General features: G+C 44.5%; 1 protein-coding gene across 1 annotated transcript; it reads left to right on the plus strand.

The window, feature by feature from the left end:
- Nucleotides 1–1,714: 1,714 nt before the first annotated feature.
- LOC105901498 (POF1B actin binding protein) lies at nucleotides 1,715–14,032 on the plus strand (the record flags this gene model as incomplete). Its single annotated transcript, XM_031572764.2, has 11 exons — nucleotides 1,715–1,977; nucleotides 3,177–3,210; nucleotides 3,471–3,551; nucleotides 4,161–4,253; nucleotides 6,414–6,527; nucleotides 7,895–8,047; nucleotides 9,053–9,172; nucleotides 9,444–9,572; nucleotides 10,209–10,279; nucleotides 10,661–10,775; nucleotides 11,687–14,032. Coding segments are annotated over 11 exons (1,194 nt in total), but the record flags the coding sequence as incomplete, so codon positions are not given.
- Between the last annotated feature and the right edge of the window lie 968 nt (nucleotides 14,033–15,000).

Raw genomic sequence — 15,000 nt, forward strand, 5'->3', positions numbered from 1 at the left:
GATGGGAACAAATGGGATTAAAGGTTGGGATTGAATGAATCCACCCGGCCGACCTCAAGCAGATGGGTCCCCCCCTTATGTGCCGTGGTTCTGCTTAAGGTTCCTTCCTGACTAACAGGGAGTTTTTTTCTTGCCCGTGTTGCCAATGTGCTTGCACTAAGGGGGTTCAGGCTCTGGGCTCTGTAAAGCGCCTAGAGACAATTGTATTGTTATGGCGCTATATAAATAAAATTGAATTGAATTGAATTGAATTGAATTGAATGAGAAACTCTCACTCTCACTCTCACTCTCACTCTCACTCTCACTCTCACTACAGTGCTTCCATCCATCAGCAGGGAAGCAGGCCTCAGTCGACGGGTAGATAAGTGAGCAGGTCGCTGTTTGAACACTGTGGGTTAGACAGGGAGGGGCCTGCTGCTGAAAGTGAGGGCATTCTTGGTTTCCATGCATTGTGTGAAAGTGACAGGCCCATTACATAAGACACACATGGAACTGACTGTGTGTTATCAGTGCTGTCTGTCACAATGGGGCATCCCACGCAGTCTGTTTTGCTTCTGTGTGTGTGTGTGTGTGTGTGTGTGTGTGTGTGTGTGTGTGTGTGTGTGTGTGTGTGTGTGTGTGTGTGTGTGTGTGTAGGAATTCAACGGTAGAAACATAACACTTCTGTGGTCTAGACAATGCAGATGGTTTTACAGACTTGCTGTTTGTTGAGTTTTAAACGTGACAACTGAGAAAAGTACTCAGCTGCTTATTTAAACAGTCTTCCATGGGATCAATCCGTTTCATTCCATCCTCTGCTGAGCCTCCTCACTTTGACTAGTGCGTAACTTGCAATTACAGCAGTTACATTTCTGCACTTCTTTTTCTTTTTTATTTCATTTTGTTATACAGTACCAGTCAAAAGTTTGGACACACCTTACATTTTTTTGAGAAGTGTTTTCTTTACTTTTATTATTTTCTAAATTGTAGATTAATACTGAAGAAATTTAAACTACAAAAGAACACATATGGAATGATTTACTAAACAAATAAAGTGTTATCTACCATGTAGAAAATAATAAAAGTAGAGAAAAAACTTCTCAAAAAATGAGAAGGTGTGTCCAAACTTTTGACTGGTACTGTATGTCTTATGTAAAGTCGTATTTATTGTTACACCAGGGTCTATTGCTCGTAGCTTGACTATTCTCTCCCTTTTACGTCGCTTTGGACAAAAGCGTCTGCTAAATGACTAAATGACTAAATGTAAATGTAAAGCTTCCAGTGGTCATATCTGCAGATAGTCTGCCATGTACAAGATGTACAACATGTTAGTCTGAGAAGGAATTTGAGAAGGAATGTGATGTAAGATTTGCAGTTAAGCTAATTGAATAAATATCCATAGGGAGTTTCTGTTCAATGCCTGTTCAACCCTGTGGCAATGAAACCGTTTTATTGTGGTTTGGAACACACACAAATGACTCTGCGATAACTGATAAAATGTGTATGAAGATGTTCTTCGTTCACATTCGAAATCACTTAACTGTGGTTCTTTCACACACCTCATCTCTGTCTCTGTCTCTCTCTAACAGGAAGCAGTTTGTCCAATAACTCTGACATGAGCCCTTCAGAGCAAGCTCACTCTCTTTCTTTCTCTGTCCTTCTGCCCTCTTTTCTATGGTTTACCCTCCCATCTTGTGTTCCCCATTCCTCTCCTCTCTCTACCTCCTCCTCCTCCTCCTCCTCCTCCTCCTCTCCACAGGTTGAGGTGGTGAACACCAGCAGTGTCAGCGTTCAGGAGGAGAGCGTGGTGGAGGAGTCGGTGGTGGAGTCGGTGGTGCAGAAGTTCTCCAGGGTGGAGGTGAGGGCCGAGCTGCCCGAGCCCGAGCCGGCGCCCAAGCTGGACACGCGCTACTTCGGAGAGCTGTTGGCGGAGGTCTACCGCAAGAACTGTGACATCCACTCCTGCATCTCGGAGCATGTGGCCAAGATCCGCGGACGGTGGGCGGCCCGTCTTAACCCCCCCCCCCTGAGACTGACTTAGGACCTGCTAACGTTATGCTAAATTAGGTCCCCACAAAACACGGCAGAGAAGGCTGTGAAGTTAGTATAGAAACGAAAAAAAGGCAGAGAAGGCTGGGAAGTTAGTATACAAACTAAAAAAGCAGAGAAGGCTGGGAAGTTAGTATACAAACTAAAAAAGCAGAGAAGGCTGGGAAGTTAGTATAGAAACTAAGGGGGGAATTAGTTTGGTTTCCTCTTCTCCATTTTGGAAAATTTGGTGATAATGATGGACTAGGCTTGAGAAAAACATCACCAAGCAGTAGTAGTAGAATTCGAAAGGTCGTTACCTCTAGTTGTTTAAAATTCTTTCCCCACTGTTGTTCAAAGGTACAGTTGGATTAGAATTGTAGACTGAACCTTTAATGAAAGCTGTGAAAATCAAACTGGAAAAAAAAATCCCAAGCCAAGCAAAGCGAGAACCTTCCCGAACCCGTTTCCCCAACCCCAGACCTGTCCTGGATATTGATCTGGAGCTGTGAATCACTGGGCAAACAGAGGGAAACCAGAGAGGCTAGAGCAGCAAGCGTTTAAGCTAGGGCTGAACGATTTGGGAAAATAATCTAATTGCGATTTTTTTTACCAAAATATTGCGATTGCGATTTAATATGCGATTTTTTTTTATCCTCTTTTTTTCCCAACAAAACGTAATGAATGATTTAAATATGACCAACACAATATTAGATACATTTAGTGTAAAATATTCTTTCCCACATTTTACATTTTTATTTAACTGCTCATTACAGAAACAAGAAAAACAAATCGGTGGCCACTGTGCATTTAAGTAATACAAAAAAAGTAATTTTAAGTATAAACACTAGGCATGCACTTTTTAAACACTGTGTGCAAAATTTACCATCTTAAAAAAAAAAATATTATTTAAATTTTTATTTATTTTTTTAAGACCACGTTTTTTAATCGTGAACGTTGCGGTTAGAAAATCGCGTTCTATCATATCGCAATTAAATCGCAAATGCAATTAATCGTTCAGCCCTAGTTTAAGCCCCAACTCAGAGCGGGTCGCTGGTCTGCTGTAAGGCCCGTATTATGATTGTGATTTACTGGCAAAGATAAGCAACACTTATTCTGTGTAACCACTCCTCCTCTGACACTAACTCTGTTCTGGCATGTTCTCACAGGAAACATCTCCTGGATCCCACCATTGACTACAAGGTAAGGGTGTGGCTGACACCAGGCCGGGCCAGTTTCTCCTCGATTGTATTAGTCTTATTTTCTGTCTTATTTGATGTGTAATGAGACTCTCATGTGGGCGTGAGGAGGTGATGAGGGTGGCGGGTGGTGTATAATGAGACTCACTCTCAGTGATTGTGATTCTGTGGGATCCCTGAGGAGGTGTGTAGAGTGGGCAGGCTGGCTCTTGCTGGGCGCTGTCTGACGTGGTGAGTGTGTTCTCTCTCCCGCCGCGCCGACAGGTTGAGAGGCTGGAGGTGGAGGCCTTAATCCCCAAAGGCCTGTCGGAGCTGACCAAACAGCAGATCCGCTACCTGCTGCAGGTGGGTGCTCTTAGTTGTCTTTCCTTGTCAAAATTGACTTTGAATCTTAGATCTACCCATTGGTTTCAAAATGGTGTTTCCCGTCGCACCAAATGTCATTATAGTATGCATCATTGCCATTCTGAAGACGCACACAGTATCTCCTGCAAAAAACAAACTATACTTGTAAGGGTAGTAGACTGTACACCTCAACAAAGCTCCACTAAACAGGAGCTGATTACTGATTAGTAATTGCAAATATGAAATCACATATATGAAGCACAAACATTTCAAACAACACCCTCCAGCCATAACCATTCCCCCTTTGTCCTTGGCAGTCCTCCCCATAAAGCTCATCACTCTTTGCTTCCTCCCTCCCTCCCTCCCTCTCTCCCTCCCTCCCTCCCTCCCTCTCTCTCTCCCTTTCTCTCTCTCTTCCTCTCTCTCTCTCTCTCTGTATCTCTCTCTCTCCCTCCCTCTCTCCCTCCCTCCCTCCCTCTCTCTCTCTCTCTCTCTCTCTCCCTCCCTCCCTCCCTCTCTCCCTCTCTCCCTCCCTCTCTCTCTCCCTCCCTCTCTCCCTCTCTCTCTCCCTCCCTCTCTCTCTCCCTCCCTCTCTCTCTCCCTCCCTAGACCCGGCTGACGGCTGATAAGACCATGCGCCTGCTCCTGACCACCTTCAGCAGCCTGAGAGAGGAGCTGCTGCACATGCGGGACAACCTCCATGTGAGTGCTCCACCACTAATGGCCACCAGGGGGGAGCGATAGAGAGGATCACATGTTTTTTTTTTTTCACCGCTCAAAAGGCAGAGCAGAAGCAGGATTAGCAGCCCGCCCACATTCACTGCATTCCTAGTGGTCTGGAAGCATTCCATTGATCCAAATTATGTTGAACTTGAAAGTGGTGTTAAAAGTGATTAAAACCATTCATAGTTCAGCTCTCGCAAAACCCAGTGAAAACTGATAGCCTAGCCATGCCCCAGGCTAGTATAATAACAGGTTGTTGTGGGGTATTCGAAAGGTAAAGTTCGGAGAAAGAGAAAGGGAAACTTGGGACTTGGATGTGTTCTTGGCGTGTTTGCTCTGAGAAGGAGGAAGAGGGTTCAATATTCCATGAATGCGTGTTTCATGATGCTTGATAGGTTGAATCTCAATAACATTGATTGGTTTGGTTTGCCAGGTTTGGTTAGATAGAGTGCCACTGTCCAACCAAAAGGCCTCAACAATGCCCAATCATCTCAACTATGTCTGGGAATGTGAAGCTTTCATTTCACCTTAAAGTTCTTCAAAGCAACTGAATGTCACTCATCACCGTCCGTGTCTCCCATTGCACTGTTGTCAGTCTGGAGCAAACCCTCAGAAGTTTGTGAGGTCGAAACTGACATGCAGTTTGACATTTAGGTCATGAATAATGAAACAATCTAGACCAGCATCTTTACAGGTGAGAGTTTGAAGCCTCTTTCGTTCTGTGAGAGTGACGTTAGATTGATCGGATCTTAAGCCTCTTGTGTTCTGTGAGCGTGACGTTAGATTGATCGGATCTTCATTTATTGCTGCATGAGTTGGCATATGTAATTCTTGCATTCTCAACCAGTGTCATGATGTGGTGCCAACCAGCACTTCCAAGTAGAACTGTGTGAGCAATCTCAAGTGTTGGAACACTCACTTAGAAAAACCTGTTACCTATTAGGGAGAACAGTTGAGTTTTTGACAGTTTATATCAGCATTGTAATACAGGTTACAAATGAAGAACCTGGAAAGGAGAGAGAGAGAGAGAGAGAGAGAGAGAGAGAGAGAGAGAGAGAGAGAGAGAGAGAGAGAGAGAGAGAGAGAGAGAGAGAGAGAGAGAGAGAGAGAGAGAGAGAGAGAGGATGAGGATGTGGATGTGGATGTGTGGGGAAGAGTAAGGGGAAGATAGAGTGTGTTCATTCATGCGTGAGAATTGTCTTCCTTCTAGAGTGGGCAGGTGTGTGAACCTGTAGAACAGCAGAATAAACTGCAGAATGAACCTGTAGAATAATAATAATAATAATAATAATAATAATAATGTATTTTATTTGTAATGCACTCTTCATTCAAAAGAATCTCAGAGTGCCAACATATTAAAAACTAACTATAATAATACAATAAAATAAAAATGAATTAACATAAGCATAATAGAAAACTTTTTAACATTTTAACAAACGATTTAACACAAGGCCAGAAATGCCTTCCTGAATAAAAATGTTTTTAGTCCAGCTTTAAAGGAGTCCAGCGTCTGCGTTGCCCTTAGGTGGTCAGGGAGGCTGTTCCATAAGCGTGGCGCTGCCGAGCAAAAGGCCCGGTCGCCCATGGTGCGGAGCTTTGTTTTGGGGACGCGGAGGAGCGAGCTGTTTGAAGACCTAATGGGTGCAGGTGGAGGTTTGGGGAGTAATTAATTCTTGCAGGTAGGGAGGTGCATGCCCATTTATGCATGTATGGGTGAGTATAAGAACTTTGTAGTCAATCCGGAAAGAGACAGGGAGCCAGTGTAGTGAGTGTAATATCGGTGTTATGTGCTCATATTTCCGGACCCTCATCAGGATCCTGGCAGCGCTGTTTTGGATGTATTGCAGCTTCTGGATGTTCTTGCCAGAATGAACAGTAGAGTGTCAATGTGGGCCCTCATTTCATAGATGGGCAACTGGCAACGAGCAAAGGCCACCGGTCATGATGAACTAAAGCTAGTTCAAGAACCATGAGCAACATCCCGAGAGCAAACATGGGTGGGTCAGTCACATGATAGCTTTACTTCATGTGAGATGGACATTGCTCGTCAATGAAATTTGAGCCCCAAGTGTTTATTACAACTTTGTGTGTGTCTGTGTCTGTGTGTGTGTGTGTGCGTGTGTCTGTTTGTTTGTGCAGCGCATAGAGAGTGAGAAAGAGGAGCTGGAGAGGGATTTGAGCTTCAAGTCTGACCAGGCCGTGCAGTACGACCGCCTTGTGGAGAGTCTGAGAGAAAGCAACCGGCTGATACAGGTACAGCACATGGTAGAAGTGGCCTCTAGTCTCGAATGCCTCTAGATCCAGGTACAGCACATGGTAGAAGTGGCCTCTAGTCTTGAATGCCTCTGATATACAGGTACAACACATGGTAGAAGTGGCCTCTAGTGCCTCTAGATCCAGGCACAGCACATGGTAGAAGTGGCCTCTAGTCTCGAATGCCTCTAGATACAGATACAGCACATGGTAGAAGTGGCCTCTAGTCTCTAATGCCTCTAGATACAGATACAGCACATGGTAGAAGTGGCCTCTAGTCTCTAATGCCTCTAGATACAGGTACAGCACATGGTAGAAGTGGCCTCTAGTCTCTAATGCCTCTGATATACAGGTACAGCACATGGTAGAAGTGGCCTCTAGTCTCTAATGCCTCTGATATACAGGTACAGCACATGGTAGAAGTGGCCTCTAGTCTCTAATGCCTCTAGATCCAGGTACAGCACATGGTAGAAGTGGCCTCTAGTCTCTAATGCCTCTAGATACAGATACAGCACATGGTAGAAGTGGCCTCTAGTCTCTAATGCCTCTAGATCCAGGTACAGCACATGGTAGAAGTGGCCTCTAGTCTCGAATGCCTCTAGATCCAGGTACAGCACATGGTAGAAGTGGCCTCTAGTCTCTAATGCCTCTGATATAGAGGTACAACACATGGTAGAAGTGGCCTCTAGTGCCTCTGATATACAGATACAGCACATGGTAGAAGTGGCCTCTAGTCTCGAATGCCTCTAGATCCAGGTACAGCACATGGTAGAAGTGGCCTCTAGTCTCTAATGCCTCTAGATCCAGGTACAGCACATGGTAGAAGTGGCCTCTAGTCTCTAATGCCTCTAGATCCAGGTACAGCACATGGTAGAAGTGGCCTCTAGTCTCTAATGCCTCTAGATACAGTCAGGGTTTCACGTCACATTCTGTTCATCTGACTTCATTCTGCTTCTTGTTCACCCTGTGTTCTGGATCTCTCTCTCTCTCTCTCTCTCTCTTTCTGGGTTCTGTTCCGCCTGAGATCCATTACATTACATTTTACATTTAGTCATTTAGCAGACGCTTTTATTCAAAGCGACTTACAATGTATACACATTTTACTTTTACACTGATAGCACACTGCACATCAGGAGCAATTAGGGGTTCAGTGCCTTGCTCAAGGACACTTCGACAGGGAATCGAACTAGCAACCTTCTGATTACTAAAGGGTTCATCTGACATTCTGCTTCTTGTTCACCCTGTGTTCTGGATCTCTCTCTCTCTCTCCCTCTCTCTCTCTCTCTCTCTCTCTCTTTCTTTCTGGGTTCTGTTCTGCCTGTCTGATCCCTTACTCTTCGTTCCGTGTTCCGTGTTCTTCCGTGCAGGTGACCCTGAAGGAGACCACCAGCTCCCAGCGCAGCCTGGAGATGCAGCTCCTCAGCACCCGCAGCAGCGACTCCAGCCACGAGTTCCGCATCAAGGAGCTGGAGGGCAGCAGGAGGGCCCTGGAGCAGGAGAACGAGATGCTCAGACAGAAGGTAAGGTACAGCAGTACTCAGGAGATGCTCAGAGCAGGTCTAGGATCAGTACTCAGGAGATGCTCAGAGCAGGTCTAGGATCAGTAGTCAGGAGATGCTCAGAGCAGGTCTAGGATCAGTACTCAGGATCATGCATGCAGCAGTTACATGGGCACAGATCATGTACACTCTTGGGAGCAGGGATTATCTAGGCAGGACACACAGCAGTAGCAGGATCAGAGGGAACCACAGCAGTAGCAGGATCAGAGGAAGACACAGCAGTAGCAGGATCAGAGGGAACCACAGCAGTAGCAGGATCAGAGGGAACCACAGCAGTAGCAGGATCAGAGGAAGACACAGCAGTAGCAGGATCAGGATCAGAGGAAGACACAGCAGGCCTTAGATCAGTGGTATGCACAAAAGGCCTGGGGTTAGTGGGGACCACGGGCAGTACTGAGATTACTGCTACCCCCAGTAAGGGTAGGATCCTCACAGTCAGCTTTGGATAGGAGCTGGAGGACTGCAGGAAGGCGCTGGAGTAGGAGGACTAAGACGCTGTGGTACAGAAGCACTCAGGAGAGGCCTCATGGCTGGTTGGATCTGGAGGATTTAACAGCCCTGCTGCCGGCCCTCCAGGAATCTCACTTTTTCATTCTTGTTCTCTGTGTTCCCCCCGATCTCTCTTTTAACTCGTTTTTTTCACGTTGTCTTCTTCTCTTCTTCTTCTTCTGTTTGATCTTGTCTCCCCGTCTTTTCTCCACCTATCTGTTCCCCCTCTCCCACATCTCTCCTGCTCTCTCCCTCTCCTCTCCTCTCCTCTCCTCTCCCCTCCTCTCCCTCTCCTCCTCTCCTCTCCTCTCCTCTCCTCTCCTCTCCTCTCCTCTCTCTCTCCTCTCCTCTCCTGCTCTCCCCCTCCTCTCCTCTCCTCTCCTCTCCTCTCCTCTCCCACATCTCTCCTGCTCTCCCCCTCCTCTCTCTCTCCCCCTCCTCTCCTCTCCTCTCCTCTCCTCTCCACTGCTCCTCCAGCTGGCGGGCCAGAGCAGTAGCACCACTCTGCAGGTTAAGACAGAAGAGCTGTCTCGCCAGTATAACCAGATGCTCACTTCCCTGCGCGAGGAGAAGGACAAGGAGCTTCAGATCCTCCGGGTGAGTCTGGGTCTCAGTGAGTTTGGTGCGTAAATGTGCTCGTAAGTGTTTGTTTGTTAAGCGTGTATAAAGAAAAATGTGTGTGTGTGTGTGTGTGTGTGCTATTTGTGTGTGTATGTGAGAGCGAGAGCGAGATCATGAGAGATCGGAGAGCATGTTCTTTTATCATCCATTTCTTGGTTGAGTGTGTATGAGTTTATGTGTGCGTGTGTGTGAAGGAACATGTGCGTGTGTGTGAAGGAACATGTGTGTGTGTGTGTGTGTGTTGCAGACCCAGGTGATAAAGATCCAGACTGAACACACCAGCGAGCGCACCAGTGACAGGAGCCTGCAGCTGCGCATCACCGAGCTCCTGGCCACCCTGGAGCTGCGCGAGACTCTCATCAAACGGCAGGCGGAGGTCAGGGGTCAAACTACACACGACACGTGTCACCCTGTCACAATGACTGAGGGCCTGTCAAATTCTGTACAAGATTATTATTTGTGTACTATTTAGTCAAAGATGACATGTGTTGATTTATCAGTATCAGTATCAGTAACTCTACCATCACAAAGAGCCAGTGAGCTGCAGTGTCTGAACTAAAAGTGGGTGTGAAATGATACACTTATTCAACTCCACAGTACGTTAAAGGAGCAATTGAATAACACTGAAGAGTGTAATTAAGCAAGTGTGTAAGGAGCGGTTCGACTTTAGTGTGAATTTTGAACAGCACTTTGAAACTTTATCACCCTGTAGAAAAGGACCAGTGGTATCTGTTAGTGTTCATTTTTACTCTGAATGTTATACTGGGGATCCATTCATCTGTACTCTCACACAACCAACCTAATCGCAGAATACAAGAAAACTCACATTTTAGCACCCTTTTAGGATCGTTGCATAATCAAAGAATAGTCTTATGATTATGTAACAATATCAATGACGATTTTTTTTTGAAATGCTGATCATTTTCTAGCGGTATTTTATCTCCGTCTCTGACTGCACCCTCACAGCAGCCCTGTCTTTGTCTTTGTCTTTGTCTTTGTCTTCACCATGCAGGACATCCTGAGACTCCAGCAGGAGAAAAACAGCGCCGCACAAAATGTCACCAGGACTGTCATCACTAAAAGGTGACCTTTCACCCCTCACTCACTCACTCACTCACCTTTGACCTCTTAGTGTCAGCATCCTGACCTCTAGAAGATTGTAATCATTCAAGAGTGACCAACAGTAAGAGAGTCCCTGAATTAAAGGACGTCATTGGTAGAAATCTGTAACTTTGAGGGGAAAAAAAGATGACAACACAAACTAATCCCTGCTCCACTATTTGGTAAAGTCTCAGTCATTTGGAGTGAGTGTTGTGATCTGAAGTTGATCAGCAAACCTGCTAAATCACTGGCATCGTCTTCCAATGCAAGTCCTGTGAGCCCCTGTGTCACGTCCCCTGTGCTCTGCCAGCGGGTCCCGTAGGGGCTGACACGTCTGCTCCGTCTGCTCCGTCTGTCTCACAGGTACAGGAACCAGTACCCCATGATGGGGCTGCTCAGCGATGACTACCAGTCCACGTCCCCGGTCAAGGACACCAAGACCATTGTGATCGAGAATAGCGGAGAAATGATCAAACAGGTAAGGGAAGGTCAGCGGAAGCAGCACTCGCGGTAGCACAGCTCTCTCTCCTTCTCACCAGACATCATCACCACAGCTCTTGTTACCATCAAAGTGGTGATTAGTAACTGTCATTTCATTTGAAAAAAATGTTCAGTAACTGTAACACTTAAAATGACATTTAATTTAATTCCGTAATTCTGTCACATGTAACTAGTTACTCCCCAACCCCTGTGTATAGCTATACATACAGTACGCCTTGCATTTCTTTTACTCACTGAATCATTTTCAGTAGGAGGTGTCTGGTGAGACAGCTTTATGACTGATTGCTGGTGTCGGAGCAACATGCTAAATTCTACCTGTGTGTGCCATCCACAGTTAATGGATGTGATCACCAGTGTTCTAAATTCCATGCTTCAAATGCCCATTTAGGCTGTTTTTGGTTGCTAAGGGAGTTGCTAAGGCAGTTACTGTTAGTGTGCTACACAGAAGTTTGTTTGTTTGTTTTGGTAGAGAACTTTGCCAAAACCATTTTGCATGTATACAAACTCAGGTGCTACTTTTAAGTTTGGGATGAAGCAAGCAAGAACAGCCTACCATTATGTTTTACTAAATGTTATAATGAATCATGTATAACTACCCTGCTGTACAATGAACTCTCTACTTTTGTAGTTGATATGAAATGGTGATGAATGAAAGACTAGAGAAGGAGTCAGAAATGGCCTGTGATTCTGAGGCAGCCGTCCGTTAGAGACCTCTCAGACATCTCAAGGACTTGTGAGCTCAGTCAGACTCTTAACCCATGTCTCAACTTCTATCACTGTGCTGTGTTGTAGTGTCAAGTGCCTATCAGCTAGCCAGCAGGGGCAACACTGTTGTGTTTTCTGGCTCAGTGATAAATGCATGTGTTTCTGTTCTGCTTCTCCGGACAGGAAATCTTTACCACCCATTAAAGAACAAAACAAAAACCAAACTGCTTCTCTCTGACAGGAATGAATGACATGAAGACCCTGGAGACTCTCTCTCTCTCTCTCTGTCTCTCTCTGTCTCTCCCTCTCCCTCCCTCTCTCTCTCCTTCCCCCGTACCGCATGCTCTTGTCTCGCTTTCTCCGGGGCTAAGTCAGGGTGGTGGTGGTAAGGGCAAACACTAAAGGCACTAAGGCTTGGGCGCAGCGTGCTATTGGGACACCCAGGGGTGGGGATGTAGGGGGATAGACATGAGTGAGTTAAGCACTGCAGGTCAGGCCACTTCAGAGCTGTCAAGGTTCTGTCGTTGGACCTTTTTGACCTTTCTGTTATTCAATGTTTCCACCACAACTCTGGTAGCCTCAGAGAAATTCTTATGCATCAAAATACTAACAGGAATGTAAATAAATGCAATTTGAAATAAACATGGGAAGTATAAAAACAAGGGATGCATGCTTTTAACATGTGCATTTTTTAAAGGAGACCATTTATATAAGGAACGAAACGGACACCATTTTCTGTTTTTTTGGTAATGGTAAATTATGTTTTTATTTTTTTGTTTGTGTACAATCGTGTATTTCAGCACGCAAATGTTGTTGATTGTTGTTGTTGTTGTTAAGGTTACAAGGGGTGTATTGGTTATTTGCTAGTTATTTGCTGTCAAAACATGGTGGCATTGGCTGGTGATGGAGCTTGCATGACGGGACATTTTATTTTATTTTATTTTATTTTATTTGTTTTACACCAGACCAAAAACATTTTATTGATATATATAGTTTGTCACCTGTTTTTTCTACTTTGTTTTTTTGTATTGGTTCATTAATGGCTTCAGTTTGTAGGTGTAATTTGGGACCATTGCTAGTATAGCCCTGAACTGAGTAGAATTTGAGTCCACTCTGTTTGAACTCGAGGGAATTGAAACAAATTCAGATTTGTTTGAGTTCCAGGTGTGTTGAGGATTTGGAGGGTGAGAAATTGGGCTGGGATTCGAAAAAAAGCTCTCATGGTAAAAGAGTAATTTTTCTAGTCCTAGCGCCACCTTCTGACCAGTTCTTGAACTGCACTGAAGAGAGAAAACAGAATTGGCACAAATTCTAGAGAAAAAAACACACTACTTAATCCACTATAATAATTTATCAAACAAATGTTGTTGTATCTTTTTTTCTTATAATTGTAATAATTCAACTACAGAGTGCTGCTCTTCAAGTGACTCATCTGAATGCAAGCCTACTTTAGTTAGTAAAAACTCATTTAGTGGAACTGTTGCGTTACAAAATTAGCCTATGTCAAATAACTGGTCAGATGCACTGGCAATCAAGTATTCAGTACAATCCAAAAAACATCCTGTCATGTGTAATAGATTATGAGACCGGCCAATAATCACCAATAGGATCAATACATGACCACTGTGACCCCTTAAGCTCGGTTGGTGATGCGCTGTCATTCATGAACCCAACATCAGTCTTCAAACTGCATTTGGGATGTTATAGTGGAACAAATCCTGCTTGATCTCTGTAATAGGACACATTTCCAAAAAATGCTTGAAATCTGCCACACTGGCTATAATTGAATTTCTACATTAGCGGAATCTTGGCCAGGATTTGTTTCTTGAATGCATCATCCCAAACACAAGGTCTGAGTGAATGATGATACAAGTCTTAAAGTCTGTTCTGCCCCTGTCAGATTTATTAAAGTGCTTCAACACAAAACATAGAGCATAGTTGGGAGAGTGTACAACAAGGAATTGATTTACTGTTCACTGTGGACACGGAATATAATGATGACATTTAGCCATAGGCTTATGCACTCTACACACAGTGTCAATGTACGACCTTGTATCTCCAACTGTCAAACATTAATATAAACAATACAACTGGTTTAGTATGCAGGATGTTGGCTGTTGTTCTTGATGTATGGTCCCAACACATGAACTTGTTTCTGTTGAAGGATAACACCTTCTGTTTGGTCCAAAGCATTGTGAGGATATTTAGAATATTTTTTTATTGCAATAAAAACAGTTGACAGTACTACTGACAGTGCAGTACAAAACGTGTACGATCCGCTGATTTTCAGTGGTTTTGCTGCAGGATTGAAATACTTGTTTATGGGATATATATATACTTGTGTATGTTTATGGGATAACTTCATTGTCAGTTTGTCAAGATGGCCTGTTTTATACTTTGGTTCTTTGGATGGGAAATACTTTAATTTACTGTGGGCAGATCCTCCTTGTTTGATATGGATCTGTACCATTCTAAGATGTATACATTTACTGTCATCTCACTGTTTCAATAAAACATTTTGAAAGTAGAGCCTTGGCTATTGTCCCATGTGTGTGTACTGCCAACTGATGTGACACCACAGTCACCCCACCCTCAGATTGAATCCAGTGGACTGTATGTAGTGAGGAGCATATCTGGCAAAGGAATCAGACTAGTCATCATCTAGACTAGTTTATTCCCTCACTTTTTGTGTGCTGTTTTGTGTTCTATCTATCTATCTCTCTATTCCTAAATTTCCCTCGGGATTAATAAAGTATCCATCTATCCATCTATCTATCTCTCTCTCTCTCTCTCTCTCTCTCTCTCTCTCTATCTATCTCTCTATCTCTCTTTCTCTGACTGACCTCACTTTGTCTCGATTTTACTCATCACTTTCTTTTTGGCACCTCTATCTCTTTCTAGTCTGTTCACAGTCTCTCTGTCTTTTATGAGCTCTCCTTCTTTTAACTCCCACAGTTTTTTTTTTAAATGTGATATTTGTTAGTTATCAATCATACAGTTAGACAATATGACTTAAAAACCTACATGGTTAAAAAAACAGCAGAATAGCAGCTGACGGCCCTTAGTAGGTCCTCTGAAGTGCTGTAGCAGAACATGCCCAGCAGGTGGCAGCAGAGATCAGAGCAGCGTAGCCTCAGTGTGCACACCCACCCACCCCTCTGCACATGAATGAGGTCATCAGACGTGTGTGGCTGTCCTGTGAGGCATGACCATCCCCATCTCTACAGCTCTTAGCTGACTGAGCCCACTCCCAAAGCCCTCTCTCTCCCTCCTCTCACACACCCAGAGGAAAGTGTGTGTGTGTGTATGTGTGTGTGTGTGTGTGTGTGTGTGTGTGTGTGTGTGTGTGTGTGTGTATGTGTGTGTGTGCGCACTGGAGCTGTGGGTTCAGAGTGGGTGAGTGCCATGCTCCAGAGTTACACCGTGTGTGTGTGTGTGTGTGTGTGTGTGTGCTGGGTTAATGTAGCTATGTGGAGGCTGCTGCTGGTCCAGAACAT

The sequence above is a fragment of the Clupea harengus genome, chromosome 8, assembly GCF_900700415.2.
Source record: "Clupea harengus chromosome 8, Ch_v2.0.2, whole genome shotgun sequence".
In the NCBI taxonomy this organism is placed as follows: Eukaryota; Metazoa; Chordata; class Actinopteri; order Clupeiformes; family Clupeidae; genus Clupea; species Clupea harengus.